This window comes from Emys orbicularis, chromosome 13 (assembly GCF_028017835.1).
Source record: "Emys orbicularis isolate rEmyOrb1 chromosome 13, rEmyOrb1.hap1, whole genome shotgun sequence".
Lineage (NCBI taxonomy): Eukaryota > Metazoa > Chordata > Testudines > Emydidae > Emys > Emys orbicularis.
In genome coordinates this window covers 49,800,562-49,828,528 of record NC_088695.1, presented here as the reverse complement: position 1 = coordinate 49,828,528, position 27,967 = coordinate 49,800,562, and the positions used below count along the sequence as shown (strand labels likewise).

At 59.4% G+C, this 27,967-nt stretch overlaps 1 protein-coding gene across 1 annotated transcript; it reads right to left on the bottom strand.

Moving 5' to 3' along the window:
* Window positions 1–14,553: 14,553 nt before the first annotated feature.
* Window positions 14,554–27,656, bottom strand: USP36 (ubiquitin specific peptidase 36). The gene is made up of 18 exons (XM_065415734.1): window positions 27,404–27,656; window positions 26,789–27,010; window positions 25,287–25,397; window positions 24,781–24,883; window positions 23,751–23,818; window positions 23,165–23,235; window positions 22,631–22,713; window positions 22,138–22,249; window positions 21,674–21,814; window positions 21,232–21,332; window positions 20,716–20,854; window positions 18,677–19,318; window positions 17,826–17,956; window positions 16,642–17,127; window positions 16,069–16,277; window positions 15,342–15,479; window positions 14,930–15,045; window positions 14,554–14,685 (listed from the first exon to the last, which is right to left on the bottom strand). The coding sequence occupies exons 1-18, from the start codon at window positions 27,654–27,656 to the stop codon at window positions 14,554–14,556; spliced, it is 3,258 nt and encodes a 1,085-aa protein (XP_065271806.1).
* Between the last annotated feature and the right edge of the window lie 311 nt (window positions 27,657–27,967).

Sequence of the window (27,967 nt, the reverse complement as noted above, 5' to 3'; positions counted from 1 at the left end):
GGCATGGAGCTGCAGCCACATGGTTGCGGGGGAGAGCCCAGGAGGGACGGGAACGTTGCACCGGAGTGAGGTGTGGGGCTGCTACCCCTGCTGTCCTCCAGCCAAAGGGTCAGGCTTCCCAGTGCAGCAAGTGCCTTTGAATTATTCTCCATCAGCTTCTGCAGCATCACCCTGCTCCCAGGCCTGGACTCCCCACCCCCAGCCCCTCTTACAGAAATCCCTTCGTCCCCACAGCCCGAACTGCCACTAACCCCAGAGTGCAGCAGGTCTACAGTTATCTGCCAATCCCCTGCCAGGAGCTGCCACTGCCCTGGCACCCACAGGCTGGAGGGGAGGGGTGTGGGCCAGTCCCGGCTCCTACTGCCAACAAGTCAGTGCATCCAGCAGAACAGCCCCGCTGAGTCCCCTCTGCCCACTGCCGGCGGCTCTCCGATGCCCCAGCCCAGCAGGGCACTGCTCAGCCCTGATTTCCTTCTCCTCCCAATTATTTAGTTAGATTTAAAGACAGGGAGATGCCTCTCCACAGCTCTAGGCTTCCCGATTAACTGCCAGCAAAACAACATTCCTAGTTACGGACACCTGGCACCGCCCGTGGTGTTCACAGCCGCCAGGGACCCCCGGCAGACCTTTTCCCGCTGTTAGCCCCATTGCCCAGCTAAACCACAGGGGTTCAGCTTTGAGCCCTTGAGTGAATGTGATTCACTTCTCTGAGCTCTCTCCAACATGGGGGGCGCTTTCAACGGGGCAGCGCCGCTCGGCGCAGCATGGTCCCAGAGACGCACCCAGGCCACCCGCTGCTGACCCAGGGAGTTGCTCTCTGCCGAGCAGGCAGCTGGGGAAGGTCGCACACCACGTGTGCAGTGAGGAAGTACAGCACCAGCGGAATCCCTCCACTCGCAAGGGGCCAGGACACAGACCCCTGCTTGGCCAGGGAGGGGCCCTTCCTGCCCTGCACTGTCCCTTAGGAACAAGAGGGCCCTAGTGACTAGTGTCCCCAGGCAAAGGTGCAGGCTGTCTCCAGCACAGCAGAGGGCCCGGGTTGCCACAAGGGCCCTGGCACCTAGCCTGCTGTGTTAACTAGCTCCCCAAGCAGCACAGAGAGCCGCTGGCACAGCAGACAGACCGTGAGGTCCCAGCTTTAGGCTGCGAACCACCTCGCATTTGAGATAGACACAGGCGGCAGAGAAAACTCGAGAGTGCTGGGCTCCTCGGTTAGCTGAGGATTAGAGATCTAGTGGTGAGCCACTTACCATACTGGGTGGCTAGGCTAGCAACGGGTGCAATGAGGTGTCCCTGCTCAGCCTCTGGCCACATGAAACCCCATCACCTGCCACAAGAAAAATCTGGCTCTGTACTCTCCAGCTACACAGGCTGCTTTGCCAGCGCCCGTGCTGAGGGGCCCCTAGAGAGAACAAAATGTCCCAAGAGATCCAAGTGCTTTCCAAACTAAACCAAAATGTCAACACATGGGGATCAACTCACTCATCACCAAAATGCAGACACTTCTGGGGTGCAACGTGGCAGCTCTCTGCTACACTGCACAATGATTTCAAACAGGAAGAGCAGCCCCATACTGGCCTGGAACTGCAGGGGCAGTTTAGGAAGGCAGAACAGAATTAGCCCATGGGAGTTTGGCCCTGGTGCTGTGGTAGACAACCCTGGCTCTCAAGAAAAATAGACTCCTACATGTCCCAGGATCGTGGTCTACCATCATCCGGGAGCAGCCGCCCTGGTAAACCAGCAAAGTGTGGCCATCAGCAACCTGGCTGGATTTTTACAGCTGGTTTTTTGCCAGGTCTGTGGCCCCTTGCAGTAAACACCGCAAGGGTCAGAGTCAGGATCTCAGTTTCACATCCCATCAAACCAGCCCCTGGAGCAGCACTGCAGGGTGAGTACTAACTCTCAAGGAAGATTGTCACCTGCTGACTCACCAGCACCACTGTCCTCAACACCGAGGTGCACCATGGAGATTGCCCATTAAGTACTGGCCTGGACCAACCTGCCCTGAGACATTAAAGTAGCAGGGGTCCAGCTGCAGAGGCTGAGGAAGGCCCTGGGAGACCTGGGAATTAAATTTAAAGTGTTCAATATATTAGAAGTGGCAGAGCCTGCAGCCAGAGAAGCTGCATGGCAGAGTCTCAGAGCCACGGAGCCTCCTCACGTTGCTCCGTTAGTTCGGGAGGAGCTGGGCAATTGCACTACCTGGCCCAGGTCTGTATTTGCCTAGAGCGTGATCACATTGTGCATGGCACGTGGCGGTGATCAGCTGCAAGGGGGTGCTGTCTGGAAGCTGCTGTTTGCAAGAAGTTCAGCTCGAGACACACGATGAAATTCGAGCCCAGCTCCTACCCTGGAAGGGTTTGCGGCGCATTGGCTGAGAGTTTAAATTCAGCCAGCGTTCAGAAGCATCAGCTGAATGCAGAGCAGGTGGAGCAGGGAGGGAAGATGCAGGCAGCGGAGTCCTGCAGCCCAGGGGACGGGAAGCTATAGTTGTATGGGCTGTGTGACAAGGCAATCTGAAACCCGCTGTGTCAGACACCGCCAGGCTCAGAGCTCACGTCAGGCGGTGCTGGCTGCACTGGGACAGAGGGGTCCTAGCACAAAGGGCAGGTCAGCAGGGAGCCCTTGGAGAAGGACAGCTAGGTGAGAGTGAGGGGAGGTCTAGTTACATCCCTCCAGCCTGAAATCTCATATCCCTGTTGGCAACGGTCAAAAGTAGAGATTTTGGCTGGTTTATTCTGAGAGCCAGTCAGAAGCTATCAGTGATGTTGAAACTGACAGTCACCATATCATGAAGCATCAGTGCCAGCCAGAGCTGCTCGGGCAGAGGGGAGAGCCAGTGTCACAACCCTGAGATGACAGAAAAGGAACGGAGAGAGACGCACACACAAGCCAGCCAGGCCCACATGTGGGGTAACAGACCAAAGGGGTGTGAGCAGCAGCTGCACAGGATGTGGGCTGGGTTTCATGAACACCGACAGCAGTTTCTCTCTCTGTTCCCAGGACACGATGCAGATAATCTAGACATAGCCTGGGTGGGAGCAGGGCAGGTGCTGCTGAGACTGCTCCCTGGAGGACGCTGTCTGAAGTGACAGCAAAAAACCAGTCAGAGGCAGCTTAATTTTAGCCCCATCTCTCGGGTCTCCTCATCCTTCCCTCCCCATGAGGCTCCCGCAAGAACCCAGCACAGCACATTGTGAGTGGGAATACCAGGAAGTAACCAAACCTGCCGAGCTGCACACTCCAAAGCCGCCCTGGATAATTCCTTCCATTGCAGACTGGAGACTGCATGTGGATTGGAGGTTATAGCCCTGGGCACGACACCCTTGCACATGCCTTGGCTCACCCCCCAACCTGGCCTAGCAGATGGACACACCTCGCATCCACAACCTGTTAGCTTCCCTGTAAGCAAATAAACCAGGGAAGCATTTCTTAAGCAGTGTCAGCAACTGGCACAGAACAGCACCCAGCTGTCCCACAAGGGCACCTGTCTGTTGGCAGCAGGCTCACGTTGAATCCGCAGGCTGCCGAACAAGCCCACCGAGCCTCACTTCTTATCATGGAGAGACAGGCCAAGGACCCCGTTCCCTGCCGCACTATGCCAGCAGCAGTGTGTTGGGGACACCTCGCCTGCTGCCCTGCCATGTCCCAGGATTGGACCACACTAACCAGGCCATGGACTCTCTGCCCCTTGCTGCAATACAGATCACCCAGCCCTGCCTGGCTTAGCATGTTCCTGACAGCTGCTGGAATGGGCAGGACGCTTTGTAGGGCAGATTGAGTTTCTGCCCAGATCTATGGGTAGAAAGAAAAGCTACAGAGCAGCAGTAATGCACTGGTCCATTACTCAGCCCGCAGAGGGCAGGCAGAGCATGCTCAGTCCTGCTCCTCTCCACAGCCTGCTGGCACAGCCTAGTCTGTGCTCAAGAAGTCATTACATGCCCCTGGGGATGGTGCATCAAGGCAGAATTCCTCGGCCTCGAAGCCACCTCCCAGGCAGAGAGACCGGGAGGAAGGTCAGTCTCGGAGCGAGACTCTGGAGCTTCTAAATACAGAACACGTCTGATGGGGTCACCTCCACAGTCCCAGTGGGGCACTTGGGGTGCATGAATCCCAGGGGCCAGCAGCATATCCTGAGGAGTTTTGGGGTGCATGGGGGGCACCCGGGCTCTTCCATCAGCTGCCTCCTGAGAGCCACTGACAGTCACCAGCAGCCCAGGTAACGCCCTCTGCATGCAGCTGCACCAGCCAAACAAGAACTCTGGGTCCTTCTCCATGCACATGGCAAGCAGCAACGCTGCCCTGGTTGCAATTCACAGATCCTAATAACATGCAGCACAGGGATGGGCAGCCTGCCACTTGCCTGAAAGAGATTACCACTGCAGCACTAATCCAGCACTTCCAGTGCACTCTGGCTGAGAAAGCAGCTGCCCTTGGCTTAGGCCAGCACATTTTGCTTTCACCAGACAAGGCATCCAGGACTACAACAGAAGCCACATGAGACTCCAAGCACAGCAGCCATTTCCCTGAATGAGTTAGGAACAAAAGCAACACTAGCAGGTGTGTAGACACAGGCACGCACCCAGCTGTTTGTTATCTAGCCACTCCCACCAAGAGAGTCATCTACACAGGGAGCTGAGAACAGCTACCCCATCGACACATCCAGGCAAGGCCTGGGACATCAACACCAGGCCCCAGTGACTTACCAGGGAAGTCCAAGCTACCTGAGATATGAACTTCGTAACACTCAAACCAAGTGAACCGAGGAGTCTAGCCAACATCATCACAGAGCTCCAGCCAGTTCACTCCAGGCCCCTAAATCTGAAAGGCCAAAGATACCCAAGTGCAATTGCCTCCAAAGGGCTAAGAAATCCTGGTGCAGTCTGTAGGACGAGAGATGTTGCAGCAGCGTAAGAGGATAATTTAAGCAGGTCTGTGTTGGAGCTGTTAGCGGGAAGGTTGGGTTCATGCTGATAACTGGGTCATACATATTAATTCACTGACTTGCTGCAAGGATGTCGCAGAGAGATTCCAGCCAAGAGGGAATTTGGATTTAAAAAACAAGTCCTTTAACTAGAAAAGAGCCAGAGGGGTTTAGAGAGAGAACCCCCCCCCCCCCCCCCCCGGGCTGTACTCCAGGAAAACTTTAATTAAAACTGCAAGCTCACACCGGTGCACCCTGTCCGGAAGTGAAGTGAGCAGCCAACTGAAGCAAAGACAAGCTGCTCAGTTAGCCCTGCTGCTCTGTCCTCACCGCCCCTAAGCATGGTAGCCCATCTACCTGGTGTCAGCGCACACGATCAGCTCCCACAACATACAGGGGAGCTGAGGGGCAGGTGTCCGCTCAAACCCTGCATTTCACAGCTTTGGAGAGTTCAGGCCCAAACTCCTCTTTGTAGTTCAGGTTACTAGGACCATTACACCCAAATCCACAGCAGGCTGAGCACACTGATTATACCCCCAGCCTCCCTCTCCTCAACCAATTCAAGGTGTTTTCATGCTCAACCTCCCAGGCCATCTTGGGGTCTGTCCTCCCCCAGCCTGCAGCTCATTGCAAGCTACACATTCCTCATTTAAACAGCCAAGTCCCCCGGGACTGGTCCTCTCGCTCCCCATTTCGTGACCCACCTTTTAGCTTAGCCAGGGTTTAAGCAGCATATCACATCATGCTCATCAGACACGACCATTTCTGTGACCCGAGCACACGGCCATAGAACTGAGGGCATCTGCTCCATGCACCCAGAACTGCAGTTTGGGTTTAGCACCAGCAGAGCTTGGTGACCGGCCTGCCCGGGGGTGACCAGCGAGCAGCCTTAGCAGGGGTGCCCACATCCCACCCAAGCACAGCTCTGAACTCCCCACACTCCATAATGCTCCTGCCCCCATGCTTAGCGCTTTGCCAGAGGAAAGGACCCAGGCGACCACTTGCAGCAACAGAAAACAGCAAAGAGCATCAAATGTAGCCACAGAGAGGCACTAGAGAAAACGCACCCAGTGACTGGTGACAGCCCATGTGCCCAGCTGTTGAGTGGCAGCTGGGGCAGCGCCAGACCTCAGACACAGAGAGCCCTGCCCCCCCCCCCCGGGGGTGTGTGTGTGTGTGACCCACAGGAAACAGCCTACAGCATCTGCCCCTGCAGCTGTCCTACAGTCCCCCCCCCACGCCCCACCGCTCTTCCCAAGCGCAGTAACGCGATCCTCGCCTCGCTCTCCACACTGGGGGGCACCCTCCCTCTCACTGCCCCCCAGCCCAGCAGCCCCAACCCCTAGCAGTGTCCCAGCTACCCCCACAGCCACCCTGCACTGCCCCTTCCCTCCACTCCACCCCCCCCGTCCCACAGCCCCCGTCCCCCACAGCCCAGCACTGCCCCCTCCCCACAGCCCCAGCCCCCCACAGCCTAGCACCCCAACCCCTAGCAGTGTCCCAGCTACCCCCCCCAGCCACCCTGCACTGCCCCCTCCCCTCCACTCCCCCCTTCCCACAGCCCCAGCCCCCCACAGCCTAGCACCCCAACCCCTAGCAGTGTCCCAGCTGTCACCCCCAGCCACCCTGCACTGCCCCCTCCCCTCCACTCCCCCCTCCCCACAGCCCCAGCCCCCCACAGCCTAGCACCCCAACCCCTAACAGTGTCCCAGCTACCCCCCCAGCCACCCTGCACTGCCCCCTCCCCTCCACTCCCCCCTCCCCACAGCCCCAGCCCCCCACAGCCTAGCACCCCAACCCCTAGCAGTGTCCCAGCTGTCACCCCCAGCCACCCTGCACTGCCCCCTCCCCTCCACTCCCCCCTCCCCACAGCCCCAGCCCCCCACAGCCTAGCACCCCAACCCCTAGCAGTGTCCCAGCTACCCCCCCAGCCACCCTGCACTCCCCCCTCCCCTCCACTCCCCCCTCCCCACAGCCCCAGCCCCCCACAGCCTAGCACCCCAACCCCTAGCAGTGTCCCAGCTGTCACCCCCAGCCACCCTGCACTGCCCCCTCCCCTCCACTCCCCCCTCCCCACAGCCCCAGCCCCCCACAGCCTAGCACCCCAACCCCTAGCAGTGTCCCAGCTGTCACCCCCAGCCACCCTGCACTGCCCCAGGGGGCAGCTGTCCCCGCACCGCCCCCTCCCGGGCCCCGCGCTCACCGTAGCCGCTCTCCTCCTCCATGCTGCCCGCCGCTGCCCCCGGCTGCCTCTGGCGGCGGCGGGGCCCCGCGCTCGCTCCTTCCCCGACCCGCCCGCCTGGGGGCGGAGCTCACCAGCGGGGCGGGGCCTCTGAAGCCGGGCCGGGAGCGGCCATGGGCTGGGGCCACGTGATGCCGGTGGGCGGGGCGGAGAGCGAGTGTAAGTGTGCGCGTGCGCGGACTCCTGGGTTCTCTCCCCAGCTCTGGGAGGGGAGGGGAGGGGAGTGGGGCCTGGGGTGGGAGAGGGGAGCCAGGACTCCTGGGTTCTCTCCCCAGCTCTGGGAGGGGAGGGGAGTGGGGCCTGGGGTGGGAGAGGGGAGCCAGGACTCCTGGATTCTCTCTCCAGCTCTGGGAGGGGAGTGGGGTCTCGGGATGGGGGGAGCCAGGACTCTTGGGTTCTCTCCCCAGCTCTGGGAGGGGAGTGGGGTCTCGGGATGGGGGGAGCCAGGACTCCTAGGTTCTCTCCCCAGCTCTGGGAGGGGAGTGGGGTCTAGGGATGGGGGGAGCCAGGACTCCTGGATTCTCTCTCCAGCTCTGGGAGGGGAGGGGAGTGGGGCCTGGGGTGGGAGAGGGGAGCCAGGACTCCTGGATTCTCTCTCCAGCTCTGGGAGGGGAGTGGGGTCTCGGGATGGGGGGAGCCAGGACTCTTGGGTTCTCTCCCCAGCTCTGGGAGGGGAGTGGGGTCTCGGGATGGGGGGAGCCAGGACTCCTAGGTTCTCTCCCCAGCTCTGGGAGGGGAGTGGGGTCTAGGGATGGGGGGAGCCAGGACTCCTGGATTCTCTCTCCAGCTCTGGGAGGGGAGTGGGGTCTAGGGATGGGGGGAGCCAGGACTCCTGGGTTCTCTCCCCAGCTCTGGGAGGGGAGTGGGGTCTAGGGATGGGGGGAGCCAGGACTCCTGGGTTCTCTCCCCAGCTCTGGGAGGGGAGTGGGGCCTGGGGTGGGAGAGGGGAGCCAGGACTCCTGGGTTCTCTCCCCAGCTCTGGGAGGGGAGTGGGGTCTAGGGATGGGGGGAGCCAGGACTCCTAGGTTCTCTCCCCAGCTCCGCCTGACTCTTTGTATGACCACAAGTAAGTCACTTCATCGCTGCCTCTCTTTCCCCAGCCCTATAGTGGGGATAACGTTCAGCCCCAACCGGCCTCCCTGGAGTATTGTGAGCTGAATTCATTTTGTCCGAAGGCTTTGGGGTGCTGGGGGTTTGTACCCATATTGCCAAAAGGCTCTAGAAGCCTCCCATTTAAAGTGCCACTTTCTGGTTAAAGGGTTTATCAGCTACCAGACATCAGGTGTGGCACCAGCACCGGCTTCTCTGGGGTCCTCTTCAGCAGCATGGCCGGAGGGAGAAAGCTGCACCGGTGGAGCTCGGCAGACTCAGCCAGGCAGTTATGGCATAGGCACCCCCCAGCACAGTAACTACGCACTCACCCTACAGCAGCCGGAGAGACACACACACACATGAAGAAATAATGACTCTTCAGCCAGCACAGAGCTGGCCCCCAGGCACAACAGTGAAGGCTCATTTCAAGCTGCAACCCAACCCCAGACCTTAAGAATTAAAGATAGTGCTGGACGATAGGGAAGAACAATGGCCATTTCTAAAAGAAGCCCGTGTGGGTGCAGCCAGGCCGACAGCAGGAGTGAGAAGAACTCAGAGAGAAGAATACCTGGAGATTGTTGAAGAGAGGAAAGAATTAAAGAAGAGAATTCAGCCAGAATGAGATGTCAGTAAAAGAACGATTCCGCAACCAGACCATGCGGATGAGACATGGAAGTTACAAGCTCAGCCCGCAGAGCTGAGCGAATGGATGGAAGATAAAACAAGAGAAGTGGAGGTGTCGTGTAAGAGAGGGGATTCGTCCAGTCTCTCTAAACACCTGAAATCACCATTCTCAAATCAGTGTGGCAGCGTGAAAGCTTGAGATAGTACAATTTGAATTGCAGAGGAAGGACAGAAAGCCCTTAACAGATTTGAGACTATCAGATCCCTCCTCTGTCATCTTTTCTCCAGACTAAACAGGCCCTGTTTTTTAACCTTTCCACATAGGTCAGGTTTTCTAAACCCTTTTGTTGCTCTCCTGTGGACACTTTCCAATTTGTCCATATAATTCCTTAAGTCTGGCACCCAGCACTGGACACAACACTCCATCTGATGCCTCACCAGTGCCGAGTAGATCAGGACAATTACATCCCATGTCTTAGATACGACAGACCTGTTAATGCGCCTCAAAATGTTAGCCTTTTTTCCCCAACTGCATCACATTGGCTCGTATTCAATTTGGGATCTACTATAACCCCCAGATCCTTTTCAGTGGCACTATCCAGTTTTCCCCCATTTTGTAGTTGATTTTTCCTTCCTAAGTGTAGTACTTTGCACTTGTCTTTGAATTTCATTTGTTGATTTTAGACCAATTCGTCAAGGTCATTTGAATTCAAATCCTGTCCTCCAACATGCTTGCAACCCCTTCGAGCTTGGTGTCATCTGCAAATTTTACAAGTATACTCGCCACTCTATTATCTGCATTAGGGTGACCAGATGTCCTGATTTTATAGGGATAGTCCCAATTTTGGGGTCTTTTTCTCATATAGGCACCTATTACCCCCCACCCCATCCTGATTTTTCACACTTGCTATCTGGTCACCCTAATCTGCATAATTAATGAAAATATGGAATAGTACCAGACCTAAGGCAGACCCTTGCAGGATCCCGCACTAGATATGTCCTCCCAGTTGACAATCATGGTTTGCTGTCAAACTGTGCTAAATCTGAGTGCAAGTTTTCAGCTAGTTGTGCACCCACCTTACAGGATGACTTGAATAATCTAAATATTCTTTAATGTGTTCCTTCCCCCATGTTAATGTTAATTGCATTGAGTATCTGGTCATAATTAATCTTTTTAGTGAAGATTGAAGCAATAGGCATTAGACACCTCAGCCTTCTTGATTTCATCCATTATTAGCTCTCCTTCCCCACTAAAGTAGAGGGCCTACATGTTCCTGTCTTTCTCTTGCTCCTAATGTATTTATAGAACCTCTTCCTATTGCCTTTTAGATTGCTTGCTACCTGTAACTCATTGTGTGCCTTACCCGTTCCCATTTTGTCCTTACCTGCTTGTGCTAGTCTGTTGTACCCCTCCTTAGCAATTGGTTCACATTTCCACTTTGTGGGATTCTCAGGTCTTTAAGAGTTCCTGCTGGAGCCATCTTGGCCTCATACTATTCTTCCTATCTTTCCTTTGTGCGTCAGACTGCCAGAATTCCTGAACTCCTTTTTTCCTTTAATTTTCTTTCTAGGGGACCTTACCCACCAGTTCTCTGAGTTTGTTAGTCTGCTTGTTTGAAGACCACTATCCATATTCTGCTCTTTCCTTAGAATCATGAAATCTCTCATTTCATGTTCACTTTCACCCAAATTGCCTTCAAGCTTCAGATTTGCTACCAATTCCTCCATTAGTCAGAACCAAGTCTGAACCAGCTGTCTAGCTGGGTACTTCCTCCACTTTCTGAAACAAGTTGTCCCCTATCCATTCTAACAAGTTATGGAAATTTTGCATTGTGCTGTTTTACTTTTCCAGCAGGTCTCTGGGTGGTTAAAGTCCCTCATTACTACCCAGCCTTGGGTTTGGGGTATTTGTCATTTGTTCTAGAAAGGACTCCGCCATCTCCTCTTCCTGATTTGGTGCGCTAGAGTACAGCGGTTCTCAACCTTTTTCTTTCTGAGGCCCCCCCATGACGAACTGGGACTATTCTTAATGTGTTCTTTAAATGCTGAGTGGGGAGTGTTGGCCTGGGAAGGTTGCAGGGGAGTTTGGCTGGGACTGTCTGCATTGGGGGGGATGGGAGACTTTCCTTGAGGGAGGATACCTGAGCATGTAACATGAGAACCCAGGAAGGGGGTTGGAGGCCAGGTGACACCTCTGCTGGGGAAACTGGACAAAGGCTGGGGAAGGAGCGGAGAGAGGCTGAGTGAGATGGCTGGAAGAAGTTTCAGTTTGGAGCTGGCTGGGAAATGGAGGGGAGCCCAGATGGGGCTCAGGCTCCCCAATGGGGCCGTGGTGTCCCTGGGGCCCCCAAGATGGACCTAACTGGGGGGGTCCTGTTGTCTGTACCTGCAAGACCTATCTTGGACTGTGTTCCTGTCGCCTAAATAAACCTTCTGCTTTACTGGCTGGCTGCGAGTCACTGTGAATCGCAGGAAGCCAGGGGTGCAGGGCCTGGTCTCCCCCCACACTCCTTGACACCCAACACGCTATAAAAACTTAACAGCCTATCTGTGCCACGACAATTGTTTTTCTGCATATAAAAGCCAGGGCCTGCATCAGGGGTAGCAAGCAGGGCAACTGCATGGGGCCCCACACCACAGGGGGCCCTGCAAAGCTAAGCTGCTCAGGCTTCAGCTTTAGCCCCACGTGGCTTTGGCTTTCTGCCTTGGGCCCCAGCGAGTCTAATGCCAGCCCTGCTTGGAGGACCCCCTGAAACCTGCTCACAGCTCCCCAGGGGGCCTCAGACCCCTAGTTGAGAACTGCTGCTAGAGTAGACCCCTCCTATGTCACCCCTATTTCCCCCCCCCCCTTTTATCTTTACAAAAAGAGTTTCAGCTGATCTGCCTCTCACCTCCGAGCAAGTACAATATATACACCACCACCTCCTCTTTTTCCCCTACCGGTCCTTCCCTGTTTACTAATATTCCACTCATGAGATTTAGCCCACTAAGGCTCTGTGCTGCCAGTTAAGTCTGAACTTAGCTTATAGACTAAGACTTCCAGTTCTTCCTGTTTGTTCCTCATGCCCCTTGTAAGCTGTTTAGCACTGGGAGTATCTGGTACTATTTGTACAGGGCCTAGCACCATGGGGCACTACCACAAAAGCATGATTAATAAAGCAGCAATGACACTAGGGTAGCAAGAGCAGCCTGCCCCTGCAAGTAGAAATGCAGACAAAGGAGTGCTCACTCCTCAAAGCAAGGTAGTTTGTGCATTGCTGGGGACAGAGGAAAAACAGTGTGAAGAGAAAGTGAGTGGGTGGGTGGGGGCCAATGAGGCCAGCAGCTGTTTCCAAGGAGGAGGATGGCAAATCCAATACGGACAATTCCTCCCCCATACCTAATGGGCTGGGGAGGCACCTGCGACTTGGAGACCTTCTGTTTAAGGGAGGCACTGAAGAAGCTGCTGTTTTGTGAAGCCAATAGGGCCCCTCCCCCCAATCTCTGAACCGACATGGCCACGGACCTGGTTTACTGCAAGTTACCCCTACGTGCACAGTGCTCCTGGGCAAGGCAGGCGACTAGCCGCTGGTCAGAGCCCATTTGGATCCAGAGGTTAAAGGTGATCAGCTAAGGCTTTAAAGAGTGGGGCTTTGTGCAGTGTAACACCAACCCCTCCAACAGCCGCTTTCCCTTCTGCACAGCAGGGAGATGCACGGCCCCCAGCCCCACAACAGGGGGCTATTTCCACCATCACCCAGGCTACCCCCTTCCGTGCACTGCTAAAAGATGGCCCAACTCCCCACAGCTGAGGCATCAAGCTACTTACAGCCGCCACAACTCCTGCCACAGGCATGGTCAGGGATGGCTCTTCAGCAGTGACACACAAACGGGACACAGACAGGACTCAAAACTGGTTACTTTATTGCACCATGATCTTGGCAATAGCTGAGGTTACTGCACTGTCCCCAGCAGGCGGTGCAAAATACAACCCTGTACAGATCAGCTCCGGGTATCTACACACATATACATTGAGATTATGGAACCGTCCATCAGCAAACTGTACAAGATGTCAGAATAATCCCCACGGTAAGAGGGAAATCTCCCCTGGGAGAGGGACAGAGGCTCACGCTGGCCTAAGTTGAACATTTAAATAAATGCAAATCCTAGCTGTAACGGCCATTAAACAGGCTTTGATATCTGTACACATTGGAGATAATGAAATGATTCGCAGCCATTAACCCCTTCACCTGGCCTGTCTGGCTGACAGGGGGGTGCAAAGGTTAGCGGGTATTTAGAAGATAATGCAGGACAGCTCCCAGGGAGAAGGGGGGAGAGCAGGGCCCTGCCAGTGGAAGACTTGTAGAACATTCTTTTCCTGGGAATTGCACAGCAGGGAGGTGTGGCCAAGGGGCAGCGGTGCAGGGAACACAGTTAAGAGGTACCAGGCAGACATGGACACGCAGCAGCAGATGGGTGGAGGCAGCCTCTCCACTGAAGCAGCAGCAGTGCCCCAGGAGATCTTCCCACAGCCCCCCCAACAGCCATTACCCAGCAGACCCCATCTCATCTGTTCCTGGCCCGGCAGCATTCCCCGCAGAGAGCAGGGAGCACTCCCTCAGCGAGACACACCGGCGCACGACCGGGGGAAGTCAAGGCAGGCGTGCTGGGGGCGAGCAGCTCAGGCCAACAGCTGCTCTCTGTGCAGGGATGCACACAGCTGGACCAAGCTGTGGCAGGGGACAGCCCCTTCTCCCACTCTGGCAGCAGCCTGGTTCTGCTGGGGCCATGTCCCCAGCTAGCCAGGGGGAACCCAGGACAGGAGGCCAAGCGGGACGGGGGTGACACTCCCCCCCGAGAACAGCTGGTTGGGCTGGAGGAGGTCTGTACGAGCCCATCACTCCCTCCGCCCAGGGACCCAGGCAGAAGCAGCTCCTGTGGCTGGAGGGGTGGGGAGGAGATCGGCGGTACAGGGGGAGGCATTAACAGAAAACTGCCGTAGGCAGCAGCCTCAGAGCCCCATGAGCAGGGCTCATGTTTGCAAGGCAGAGCAGTGCCGGCTGCCAGCGCCAGCGCCAGCCCAGCAGCCACGCGCCTCACTGGACAGGCCCCGGCGCGGAGCAGCAGCAGTGCCAAAGCGCCATTGAGAGGCACTTCCCTGCCCAGCAGCACTGGGCTGGACGCAATTCCAGCCCCACGCTGCAGGCCCGGGGCGAGTGCAGCAGGGGAATGGCTCCCCAGCAGGCAGCGTGCAACAGCAGCATCGTCACAAGGCTCCGGGGAAGGGAGGAGCGTGGCTGGGCACAAGGCAGGCTGCTGGGCAGTGCCAGGAGCGGGGGCCTAGAGGAGTCACCCACAGGCTGTGGCAATCAGGAGCAGGGTACGCTTTGCATCCCAGCCTTGGCTATGGGACATGCCCTAAGGGGCCCTTCCCCAGCTACCTGCCGGGGCGGAGGGGGAGAGGGGGGCCCACTCCTCCTGTTCCTGGTCTGCTCCCGCCCTGCACAGGACACTGAACACCAGCAGTACCAGGGCCAGCCACCCCGGCCTGTTGCACACCACGGCCCTCGGCCTGGCTCCAGGGACGGCTGGGCAGGGACGAGTCGACGGTAGCACAGCAGGGTCCAGCCACTCTGACCCCGGCCCAGGAATGCCAGGACTGAGCCGCAAGCTCCCGCTGGGCCCCCCCGTCTCAGAGCCGGTAGCTCAGGCTGGCCACCTTGGCTGGGTGAGTCACGGACCAGAAGTTACGCCTGCTCTGCAGTTTCTGGAAGGCGTTGAAGTGTCTCCTCCGTTCCCGCTTGAACTTTTTACTCTTCTTCACCTGAATGAGAGCAGAGCCCATGGCAGAGTGAAGGGAAGGGGCCTCCAGGTCAGACCTGGCGGCACAGCGCACGCGCACAGACACACACAGACACACACACACGGCTGGCTCCCAGAGGGAGCATGCCAGGACAGGAGGCAGAAGCCCAAGGAAGGGATCAGTTCCTGAGACCAAGTCCAATTGTTCACTCCCCGCCCAGCAATGAGCCATAATGCTCCACTAGCGCCAGCACTCAGCTCCTCACCTTGCCACTGTCGAAGTCCTCGTCCCAGTCGTCGGTGACTCTCGCACGCTGGACCCACGCCATGTCCCGAATGGCATCCTGGCTAATGGCTGACATCTCACCCTCCCACGTCAGCACTGCAAAGCAGAGTTGCCCATCAGCGACTGCGGGCCGCACCAATGCGCAGTGCCAGGCTGCTCGACCCACCAGCCCCTCCTGGCTGAGCTGGGGCCTGTGACCACCTCGACGGCTTTGCTGGCCTCAGTGCAAGATACATCCCCTGCCCCCCCTTCGGCTGCATGGACCAGCCTCCTTCTTCGCAGCGCCAAGCGGGGCCGTACCGTTACCCTGCAGCCTCAGCCTGGTGCACTCTATGCAGGGGGGAGCACCTGTGCACGGCCACCAGGACAGCAGCCAAGTGCGGGGACGTTACCTTGCTTCCCATACGCTTTATCCAAGGAATTCCTGAGCAGCTCCTGCACCACGCTGGCCTCCTCCTTGCTCTGCCATGCTGTCCCAGTGCCCCGCATGGAGCCATCTCTGACCTGGCTGTCCCAGATACACACCGGCACTGCGGAGACCAGGGAGGGGTGAGCATGCAGACACAGCTCACCTTGAGCTACACTGCGGGACCTGCGTCCTGAGCCACAGCTTGTTCTGAAGGGGCCATTCCATGGCTGGAGCACTAAGCCAGCCCAGCCAGCATGGGCTCGGCAGGGCCCTGGCCTGGCCTCACAGCTGGCAGAGGGGAAATCTTCATCTTACAGGCAGAGCCATGCCCCCTGGAGATATTCCCCCCACTCCCCCACCATCTGCCAGGCACAGGGGCAGTAGCCTTCCCCTCCCCGAAGGAAGTCACACATCCGACAGCCCAGGGGGAGGGGCAATGTCATCTCCCCAGTGACGGGCACAGGACACAGCCAACGAGAGCCCTAGCAGCCAAGCCAGCAGTAGGAGTTTCTGGGTGTGATCAGTGGCCTAGAACTGGGGCCTGTGGGGCAGGAGGGATGGGCAGAAGCTGAATGGTTTTTCTGGGGGCAGAGGGAGAGCAGCCCAGCTGCCCCCCCCCCCCCCCAATCTGCCAAAGGCGCTGCTAAGAGCCAGGCACCGGCTAGGAGAGCACAAGCCCAGCACAGGACACACCTGTGCAGCAGCAGTACCTGGAGTGCTGGCTCTGGTGTGGAGCCCATTCACAGCCGCCTGCTCAGTGCTGGGCTTGGAAGCCGGGCTGCTGGGGCTCTCCCTCCGCTTGCACTTCCGATGCTCGCTCTCGCCATCCTCCACCTCCACACCTTGCTGTTGCTTCGCACTGTGGAGCTCTCCTGCCCCGGGCGCCAGGGTCGCAGCCTCGCCCTTCCCAGAGCAGCTACTGTGAATTGAGACCCAGGGTCAGACTGGCGGCAGGAGTCGTTACGCAGCAGCCTCACCCCAGGCCCAGGAGAAGAGCCTGCCCAGCGTCTGTGGCCGCCCTGCACTGGAGCCACACCCGACCGCTCCGGAGGGTCCAGGAGCCCCTAGCGTCAGAGCTCCCGCCACGGGCTAGCGGCTGCACACAGGGATCTCCTGCCAGCAGAGCCAAGGGGCAGGGAAGGGGGCAGCTGGCTTCAGTGGGCCAGGACCCGGGCTGGGTTCATTGCAGGGGGCCAGTCCCTAGCCCAGGTCAGGGCCCTTACTCCCCATGGGGCTGAGCTGCCAGGCCCACACTCCGCGGCTCCTGCCCCCCGCCCCCTCACCTGCCCAAGGGAGATGTGCCGGGGCTGCGATCTTCCTCCAGCTGCCGCATTCTCTTCCTCCTCCTCTTCCGGGGGGTGATGGGCCCAGTGCCCACGTGGCAGCTGGAGCCTGAGCCTCGGTGCCTGCGCTCCCACTCCAGGTCCCCACGGCCCAGCCCCTCTCTCTTCCCGCTGCCTGTCTTCCTGGCTGCGGCCTCCTCACTCTCACCCTCCTCCAGGTACCGTCTCTTCCGGGGGGGGCTGGCGAGCCCCGCCCTCTCACCGCTAGCACCTGCTGGGCCCAGGCCCTGGGGGACGCTCTCCACCTCAAGCTGCTGCTTTCGTCGTCTCTTTTTGGAGGAGCCGGGCAGGGCCTGGCTGGCCCCCTTCTCCCTGCCTGGGTGTGAAGGGTGGGTGGGCTGGCTGCTGGCCAGGAGCGGAGAGTTTGGGCTGGGGCTGCAGGCAGGCTTCCGAGGAAGTGGTGATTTGGGAGCAGATGAGAGCACCCTGGGGGGGAGAGAGAGACGCGGTAACACGGTCCAGGGGCCTGTCCAGAGGGCAGCCCCTCACCCAGTCTCAGCTGTGAGCAGTCACAGAGAGGCCCCTGCCTTGGCAGGCCTGCAGCTCAGCAGGCAGGCGGCAGAGGTGGCTGGTACCTAGGAGGGAAAAGGCAGTTCGTGGCAGACACGTCAAGCCACGTGAACGTGTATACGTGGGGCACAAGCAGAATGCCAGGGCGGCCGGAACATTTCACAGGGCCTGGAGCACCCAGCAAGGCAGGTACAGCACAGCTGCTGTGGCAGAAGGGCCCACGCCTCCAGGGAGGGGGAGCAGCAGTCACGCCTCCAGCACACACAGGATCCCGGTGGCTCTGCCAGAGACGCCTAACAGCCCACAGCCCAGCCACGCATGGCCCCCAGGCACTGACTCCTGCCCAGCCTCTGGGCACCTGCTTCCCCAGGCTCCTAGACAAGGGGAAGCCCTGCACTGGCCGGGCCCGGGCCTGGGCCTGGCAGAAGAGGGGTTAGAGAGCAGACCCAGCCCTGCAAGTCAGAGGCGCTGCGCTGCCTTGGGGGGGGGACGCGTTCCCTTGACAGCCACATTACGGACGAAGGATCCCACTCACCACGGGGGGAGGGAGGCTCTGGGGACGCTGCCGAACGGCCCTGCCGAGCGAGAGCTGCTGGGGCGTCTGGGCGGCTTACCTGGACTTGCCAAGAGGCCAGGGAGAGGTGGAGGCAGGGTGGGTGGTGCTCGTGGGGGAGGAGTGGTCGGCAAAGGCTGGGCGGGGTGGCGCGTGGCGGTCACTTCCGCTCGCCCTCCGCGGGGTGCTGCCCTGCAGTTATCGACATAAATAAAAACTTGGTGGTCTGAAGAGAGGTTTCCATGAGCCAAGAGGGGAAAACAAAAAGGGGAGCCCAGAGAAGGGGAGGGGGACGGACACAGACAGGGAGGAGCGGGGGATGGGAGAAGAAGAATCAGAAAAGTGTTCTCAGTTAGAAACACAAAGGAAGCGAGGAAGGAAGGAAATTTAAACCGAAATCCTAACCCCAGGCTGCGGGCTGAGCCCCAGCTCTGGAACAGAGGCCTGGGGGGAGCCTGGCCCTGCAGAGCGAGGGCTTCCCACATGCTCCCAGCTGCAGCACCGACCAGCCCAGGAGGCATGATCGGCAGTGGGCCTCGTCTGGGTGGTCCCTGGGGAGGGCTGAGGAGGCCCCCACGGCAGGACGATGTTATGGCAAGTCACTGGGGACCGACAGCCCACCCAGGAACTGCTCCCTTCCACTCCTTGCCCAGGGCGAGAGACCGTCACGTGCGGATCCGGTGGGTAAGTGACATTATGCCCTCCAGGCTGCCCAATAAGCCCGAGGCCCAGACAGGCCCACGCCCCAGCAGCAATCCCCCACATGGGCTGGTGGGGAGAGGCTTTCCTGCACCCCCTGAACCCAGAGCAATAGCTCAGCGCTGCCCCATGCTGGGCACTGGGGCCAGACCTCATGCCCACAGAGAGCGGACGTGACTAGCGTGGCTCTCAAGGGTACCACCCCAGACCCACCTTCTTAGCAGAAAGGGCCAGCTTCTTGGCAGGCGGGGGCGACGTGGTGCTGCTCAGATCCAGGGCGGCACCGGCCAGCAGCAGGGATTTTAATTTCGCCACTTGGGGGTCCTCCGAGCCGGGCGGCTTGACCTCCTGCTCAGCGGACGAGGCTGGGCCGCACTCCGTGTCCTGAGAGGCGCAGAAGCCGTTGGCGCCACTCTTAGCACGCAGGGGTCCCTTGGCTGAGTGTGCTGGGCTGGAAGAGCTGCTGCTGCTGGAGTCCTTCCTCCGCGGCTCAGTGCCCTCCCCGCTGCCCCTGGGCTCCACCAGGGGCTTGGGCGAGGTGGGTGACGGAGACGCCTTGCTCTCCCAGGAGCTCTGCTTGGGGACCTCGGCTTTGGCCCTGCTCGCTTCACTGGTGTCACACAAGCCCTGGGACACAGCAAATGGCTTCTTGGGCCTCCTGGCCAGCTCATCGGAGAGCGCAGCTGCCATGTGCATGGCTCTGGCAGCCAGTCTGGGCGAGGGGAACCCAGCAAGGGGCTTGGCCTGAGCGGTCCCATTCTGCAGCTTGGGCCCGGCCCCAAACACACCCCGGGCCACAGGGATCCCGGCCTCCTCCGCTCCCTGGAGCTTCTTCCCGGGCGCCCCGTCTGGTCTCTAGGCAAAGCCAGAGGAGTCGAGTTAGGGGGGGATTCAGGGAGCCACGAACTAAGTCCTGCTCCGGAGCACAGCTGGCTACCGGATACGGCCACCCCAGGCGAGGAGGCGTGTTACACCTTGGCACCCAATATTGACCACTGTCATGTAATTAGGATACGTCTTATACAAAGTGTCTCGATCTGCTAGACAGTAATAACGCACATCATCCGAGATATCGTGGTGTGAAGTTATGAAGTTTGGCTATGTATGTGTTACTGAAACACGTCCTGAGGTTGAAAACACCCCCAAGCAGCCTTTCAGGCACAACAGTGAAAAGGCCAAACAACGTTACTGGCTCATTGAGGAAATGCACACGAGCACAGGGATTACCCCAGGAACTGTGTGCGACAGAAACCTCTCAGAGATAGCTCTACACAAGGGGAACTGTTTGACCCAGGTCACAGCTAAGGAGCTTTCCAGCAAGTGGGGAGAAGATATAAAAGGAGGAAAAATGAATCATGGGGGGACCTCACTCTCCCTGCAACACCCCACCTGGAAACACCTGAGGGACAAAGACTGAACTGTGGGAAGTGATGGGCCGAGGCTATAAGGATCTTTAGCTTGTGTATGAAAATCAGTTTGCGGTTTTTTGTTTATTTACTAAGGTAATCTGCTTTGATCGGTTTGCTATCTCTTATAGGCGCTTAAAATTTACCTTTTGTAGACAAACTTATTTCTTGTTCATAACATAACCCAGTTTCTGCAATTCATATCGGGGGGGGGAGGGGGGGGGAAGAGAGGAGAGAAGTCGTGCACATCTCTCTCCACATTGAGGTAGAGGGCACATTTTTATGAGCTTGCGCGGTGCAGATCTTTCTATACAGGGCAAGACAGTATTATTTTGGGTTTATCTCCCCCAAAGAGGTGTGCACGTGAGTGCTGGGCGAGTCCTCTCACACAGAGCTGACTTCAGTCTGTCTGCAGCTGGGTGTGGCCCTACCTGTGTGTGTGTGTGTGTGTGTGTGTGGCAAGAGGCCGGAGAGCCTAATTCAGCAAAACAGGGAGAGGGAATCCAGGCTGGTGGAACAGGAGAGGCTCAGTGAAACCCCAGTACATCGGGTGGCATCCCGGACGGAGGGGTCCAACCTGTCACAGCATGTTCTGGGCTGTGCAGGACCCACGCTGCCCTGTCACCTGCCAAGACATGTTCCGCTAGCAGCAGCAAGGAACCTCGGAGGAGCATGTGCCGCTCACTCACGTGGCTTCACCCAGGCAGAGGCCATGTCCCAGCCACTGAACATCCCTGCAGCATCCCAGGCCCTATGGCAGCGAGTCAGAGCCCTCTCCCGCTCAGCAGCAGGGACAGCTGCAGCCCCATGCTTCGGGAGTCTCTGGCACGAGGCCTGGACACGTACCTTGCCAGCCAGCGGCGAGGAGAGCAGCCCGTTGGCTACGGTTTTCTTGATCTGGTCAGAGACGATGCCGGCTCGGCCAGGCAGGGCAGAGGCAGTCTTGGCAATGGGCCCCTCAGGGCTCTTCCTAGAGCTTGGGATTCTGGCCAAGGACAGAGAAATACGTGGAGTCAGAGGAGCCAGGGGGTCGGTGGCCAGGGGACACGCTGAGGAAACAGGTACCGTGGTGGACGGGGGCTTGGTGCAGGGCCACCCATCCATCGGGAGCCATCACAGAACCACAGCTAGAGCCCTCAGTCCCAACCAAGGCCTGAAGGAGCCCTGGGGACAGGCCAGCTGCCATGGGCCAGCCCAGCTGGAGCTGCTGAACCATCCCTGCTAGGCGAACGTCTCCAGCCCTCCCAGGGCAGCAGCACTTCGAAGCAGCTCCCTGAGCAGGACGCCGGGGATCCCTGGGGCCGGAGGGGGCAGCACAAGGGACGGGGCAGAGCTGCCTGCCGCTGCCGGCGACTCGTGTACCTTAAATAGAACAGCACGTAGGCCTGCTGGTTGAGGACGACCTTGATGTTGCTGGAGTGGACGAGGGAGTCGTTCATCTGGTACCACTGCCCGTTACTGGCCTGGGGGAGGAGACCCCGCTCAGAGCCGGGAAAGACTGGAGCGCCTGGGGGTGCCAGGAATCCCTCCCCTTGCCTCTGCTCTGGCAGGTCTGGGGCAGCCCTCCCCAGCACTGCCTCCCAGAAACCTCTGGCCAGCGCCAGGGCAGAGCAGGGAACCTCCCAGCACCTCGGAGGCGGGACAGAGCCCGGCAGGCTGCCCAGGGCACCAGCAGGGAGCTGGGATGAGACGGCACCCACCATCCAGCAGGGCCACCCAGCACCACCGTGGGGCCCCCAGGGGGCACACTCAGGGCCCCGCCCCACTCCCTGCCCAGGAGCGACTCCCCTGGGAGGGGCCTCACCTTCACATAGCAGTAGTAGTGCCCCGCATGGCAGCTGTACCCTGAATGCACCAGCACCGCGTACAAGCCATACATGACGGGGTCGCCATTGCTCTGAGACATGTAGGGACGAACGTTCAGGAACTCGGGGTACCCCACGTCCTGCAAGGAGAGACCGGCATCAGGGAACCTGCCCCTGGGGCTTGCCCAGCTCAGGAGGTAGATCTCCCGTCCCCTTGGCGGGAGGGGGCCGCCAGCATCAGCTACCCGAGACCCATTACAGGAGTCACCCGCCACCTGCACGGCACAGCCACCCCACAAAGCAACGGGGGCGTGCCCAAGGGGTCGGAGGGCCTCTGGGGGGCCGCAGGCCAGGGTTGAAGTGCAGGGGCAGAGCTCTGGCTAGGAGGCCGGGCACTACGCCCTATGCCAGCCACACCCGCTCCAGCCCTGCTCCCCGGGGACGTCCCCGCGCAGACACCCACCTTGGTGATTTTACCTCCGCTGAAGTTGGCGAAGCGCTTGAGGGACAGTGTGAGGACGTTGGAGGCACGGTGGATGGTGAAGCGCTTGGTGGCTGGCACCTTCCTCTTGCATCTGCACAGAAGAGAGGGATGAACTCACACCGTCACGTCGTTCCTGCCCCTAGCCTCGGCTCCTGTGCCAGCCACCCCGGCAGGGCGCCCAGTGTCAGCACTGCCCCGAGGCAGGGCATCCCTTCGCTCAGCAAGGAGAGGGCTGGGACCCCTCCCAGAGTCAAGGAACAGGAGGAGTGAACTGATGCGCCCGGAGCCCTGCTGCTGCACATGGTGCTGCCCAGCCAGGCTCCACACCTGATCTGAGCTGAGTCTGGTCTGGCATCAGGAGCCCGGCCCACCCAGGCAGAGTGGAGAGGAGAGGCTGTCGTGCCACGCTGCAGAACAGCCTCCAGGAGCTCGCTCCCCCCAGCCAGCAGCCCCCGCGGGGGAGACGACTCACTTGGCACACATGTAGGCGTTCTCCCCGCTCAGCACGTCCGGCCTCACAAACAGCTCCAGCGCTCGCACGATGTTTGCGGCTTGCTGCGACGACAACGGGGAGTCAGAGGGCGGAGTCCATGCACCCCGAGGCACGGCTGCCCACCGGCACTGCAGCTAGCAGCCCCCCTGGGGCACTAGTCTGGGGCCACGGCCAGACAGTGTGAGCCTGTCACCCCGCAGCCACTCGGGCTGACTGCTCCCCGGCACGCAAGGGGCCCGCTTGCACAGGCGCTAGCTAGCAGTCCAGTGGCAACATGCCCTCACCCCCCCCCCGGGAGGAGGTTGGTGGGGGGGTCGCCATGGGACTGCACCCAACCAATGGTTCACGGTCAGAATTCAGCACGCCTGGCGCTCCCGGCCCAGAATAGCAGGCAGACTGCACAGCTACAGGGGCAGCTGCACCCCTGCACTATTGCTCAATGCTGGGCCGACTTGTCCCCCACGAGCAGCCTCACTGAACGTGGCTCCACCCCACTGGCGAGTGCGCCCGTACCCGGATCTCCAAAGCCACGTCCAGGTAGGGGTCGTAGGTATCCGAGACGCTCTTGCACACCGAACACTTCACTGCAAGGGAAGCAGAGAGGAATGATCCAAGCGCACCAGAGGGCGGAACCCAGGAACAGCTGGCCCCCAGAGCTGGTACTGCCGCCCATCCCTGAGGGACGTCTCCCCTCCCTGGATCTGGGCCCGGGGAGGAAGCAGCAGGACAGCAGTGCCCAGGCTCTCGGTTAACTCCCTCCGCACAACCAGAGGCAGCAGCAGCACTGTCCGTGCAAGTGCTGGAAGCAGAGTGGCTGGAGTTGAACCCGGCAGTGCTGCGGACATGTCTGCACCCTCGCTGGGGGTCAGGGAGCCCTCAGAGCCAGCCCGGCCAGGAGCTTTCTGTGCTGCCGCCGCTGGCAGCTCAGGCACCACACGCACAGGGACCAGCAGCCTGGGAGAGAGAACGTGTAATATATCCCCACCGCAGCACCTTGGGCTGGGGTCCCAAGGGAATCGAATGGCCCCTGAGAGGAAGCTGCCAGGGAGGCTCAGGTCTGTCTAGGCCCAGGACAAGGTGCCCCACAACCTGCACTCACCACGGGACCGCAGGTAACCACCAAAGATCTGATGAACCAGAGTTGTAGCCTGAGTCTGACGATCCAACCTACGAGACAAGCAGCTGGTCTCGCACAGTCCCCTCCACTATGCCCCCTTCCCTCTGAGCCAGGCCTCCCGGGCCGCAGCCCCCAAGCAGGATCCAGCCCTGCTCCAGGCTGGGAGGCCTGGCTACCCACGCAGCAGAGTCTGCTGGATTCAGCAACAGCTCAGACACCTCTGTGGTAGTGCAACAAGGTGCTGGGGATGCAGGGGCCGCATAGGACAGGCCTACATCACAGCCCTGAGCCACCTGCCCATGGGGCTTCCCCCGAGCATGACGCAGCTCAGTGCGCCACCCCACTCCAGGCGGATAGCACGGGGACAGGCACCTCGAGAGACCGGAGGAGGGCAGTGCCCTCTGCCCCTGTCCCAGGACGCCAGCCTTGGGGCCTGCAGATACACCTTTCGCTTTTACAGGACGATCAGTGTGCGGTGAAGTCAGCCGTGTGGTGCTGGTGAAAACGGCAGGGGAGACTTACCTCCAGGAAGGGAGTGGAACGAATGGTTGGGGGATGGGGGGGAAGGAGCATGTCAGGGTTAGGGCCGGGGTCTCAAACCAGGCCTCAGCTCAGTGAGTGCGCCAGGATTCTCTCGCCACCGACAGGGACTCCGCATCCAAACCTGCCCCCGGTGTGCCAGGGGACACCTGCCATGCCGTGCCCACTGAGCAAGGAAGGAGGCAGTGGCAGGCAGGCTGTGGAGCTGTCGAGGCGCATGGGGAGGAGCAGATTGGATCCTGGTGCTCCAAGGCATGGAGGGACCGGCACACCAGCACGCTGCTCCCCAGCGGCCAGGTGCAGCTGCACCACCTGCAGCACAACATGCCCCACGTTGCACTGTGCTTGCCCCGGACAGTCCCCAGCGGCTCCTGCTCTCTCCGAGCACAGGGACTGGGCTTCCACTGTCTGGCTAAGGGGGCAGTCCAGGGGCAAAGGGGTAAATCGGGGGCTCTGCACAGGCACCACCTACTTGGTGTAGCCGTTCAGGCAGGCCTTCTGCATGGCATCGATGGTGTAGCGCAGGAACTCATGCGCATCCTCCTGGCTGCCAAAGCGGAAGTGCCGAGCGATCTCTGCAGGAGGGGAGAGAAACAAGTCAGCCAGCTGCCTAGCCCTCGGCCCCTGAGCACAGGCCAGGGACAGCGAAAAGATCCCCTCCTTCAAACAGGAATGCTGCCACTTGGGGGCCAGACCATCAGTCCAGTTAAGCTAGGCACCTGGCTCTTACTGTCCCCAGGGCTGCAGAGGAAGGGGCACCCCGGCCAAGCGCACAGTCATGGAGCTGGGCTAGTGACCCACATGCCCAGTACAGGGCCATGTTGCTTTAGTGAGTCCCTGCAAGGAGACAGCGGGAGATTCGGGCCTTAGGCTCAAGCAGCGAAAGCCTCCCAAGCGCACTCGTCACCTCTCCCAGCAGTACCGGGCGAAGGGAGGCCCCTCGCTGCCCGGAGCGGAAGGGAGGGCTCATTTCCTTACTTTTGAGATCTCTGATGAAGGACACCGGCTTGATTGCATTGCCGCTGTTGGCAAAAGCTTGGATCATGTGATTCTGCATAATGCACATCATGCAAAAGCCTCCTTGGTGACCTGCAGCAGGGTGGGGAGGAGAGAAAGGGGGTTAGGCACAGCTCTCGCTGCAGGAGCCACACTGCTCTCTGCAATTCAACCTGCACGGCACCCACTCCTCTTACAGGCAGAGCCCGGGGCGCCATGCCCGAGGCACAGGTTTCCAGCCTGATCTGCAGAGCCACAGAGCCCCCATGGGCAACTGGGCAGCGTTTGAGTGGCCAGCATTCACGATGGAGGCCATTATACCGAAGGCAGGGGCTGCCAGCCTTCTTCTGCTTTCACCGCAGAGTTAACTCAGGTGACTGGCACATGCGCCTAAGCAGTTGGGTTACCCTAGCCTGGGTGTGAGCTGCCACACTGCAAAGCCGCCCCCCCCCCCGCCCCCCCAAGACACTGGAGGACAATGAGCACTCAACTTGGCTTGCATCCTTCCGGCAAAGCGAGCCGGTTACCACGCAGCTCTCCGGCTCTAGCCGATAGCCCCAGACACCCCAGCTAGCCCAGGTGCAAAGCACTTGGGTCCGAGGTTTGTGTGCGCGAACAGGGGTCTGAGGAAGAGCCAGGCTAACTCTGCAGTGAGGACATGCCTTCAGCGCCATCAAGACCCCTCCATCCCCATTAACAAGTGACCATCACCATGGCATCTCTTCAGATCAGCTGCTTCTCACAGGGTAGAGGCTCATGGCAATGGCCACCTGGGCAGTATGGTCCCTTCCAAATAATCCATGCACAGCACCCCCCCCCAAAGCCAGCGGCACAGAGCCTGCACCCTCCCCCCTTCTGCCAGGGGTGCCTGCAATCACTCCATGGCCCGCAGAGACGGGAACAGGGACTGCTGCTAAGCACTGCTCTCCACAACGCCAGCAGGTCGCATGGCGCTGGCTCTCCTCGGCGCTGCTGTTTCTCCCAGACCACCAGTCTCTCCACACTGAGCCTGGCAATGCCGCTGGAACCGAGGAAGAGCCTGGCACCGAGAGGGGATCTTCCCAGAGAGGAGCGGAGGGCAGAACAGCACATGCCAGGAAGAGGGGGAACAGACCGATGGGAAACGACAGGAAGGCACCCAGAGACCACGGCAGTGGGCACAATACAAGAACGTAGATAGGTAAAGCAGAGACAGGTCAGTTATACGCTCCCCACGGGAAGGGCAGCTCAGTGGTTGGGCGGGATGCAGGAAGGGCTCAGTGATGGTGTCTGGCCTGTGTCATGCAGGAGCTCACACCAGGTCCCTTCTGGCACTTTCCAATGTAGGTGCCAGAGGCCACTGCGCAAGGAGATTCACCCGGCAAATGCCTGAGAACCCTCAGCTTCAGCCAGCCTTCTGCTCACAGCACTAGCCGTTGGGCACCGCGGGACACTCAGCTCAGCCCTACCGAGCCCCCGCACCAGCTGGCCCTTCCCCCACTCACAGCTGCGGCTGTGCTCCTTGGACAGCAGGTAGTTTGCCAGCGGCGGCGTGTACGTCAGGCACTGCACAGTGGAGTTCAGGAAGCACGTGTTGCCCAGGTTGTGGAGTCCTGCTCCGACCCTGTACACCCGCTCCCACTTCATGGACAGGCGCTCCATGGGGAAGAGAACTTTCTGGGGAGCTGGGACGCCGTCCCCCGAGCCTCCCAAAGCATGGTCACTCCCTGCAAGAGAGAGAGGAGTCACTGAGAAAGGAGACAGAGCCCTGGTTGACACAGAAAAGTCAGACTGACCTAGGTACGGCTCTCAGGCATGTGAAAACGTGACACCCTGAGTGCCCCCGGCATAGACGGTAGCTAAATCGACAGAAGAATTCTTCCATCGACCTGGCTCCCGCCTCTCGGAAGGGTGGATTAATTCCAGCAATGGAAAAGCCTTTTCCAGCGGTGCAGGAAGCAGCTACACAATGGTGCTACAATGGGCAGAGCCGCAGAGCCACAGCTAAGTCACTGTAACCTCTGTAGCGTAGACGAGCCCAGACATTCAAGGGAAGAGATCTCAGCAGATTCCAACACCGGAAAGAGAAGCAGCTCCCAACCCCAGAGCCCTCTACGTACCCTGCTTCCTGATCTGGGCCTCATCAGCGTTCTTCTGGCGACTGGCATTCTCTGTCTTGGGGTTCAGCAGAACGTACTTGCCCTTCAGGGTCTCCAGCTGGTAGGAGAAGCTCTTGCTAGCCGGCTCAAACTCAATCTTCTGCAGCAGGATCTTCTTGGCAGAAGACGCCAGGAGCTTGCCCAGCTCACCATCGTCAGTGGAGTCCTTCCGGCCTGGCTTGAGAGCCTCTTTCAGCTTGTCCACTATCGGCATGGTGCATCGCTGTGGGGGAGCCGGCTCAGCTCACTAACCGGGGAAGCGTCTCTGCAGAGGAGAGTTGGAAGGGAGACTGATGGGCAGGGTGGCCAGTCAGGAACTGCCCCAGATCTCTCAGCGATCACCAGGCCCAGAGACCTTTCCAGGCACGTGGTTTCGGCAGTGCTGTAACCCTGGCCTGCCCGCCACCCAAAGCAACCCAAGAGCTCTCGGCACAGCAGTTAGAGCCACCGTCAGACGGTCAGATTGCAGCCCCTGGCAGGGGGAAAATAGTTTCATCTCCTGATCAGGGGCATCCGCTAGGCTGG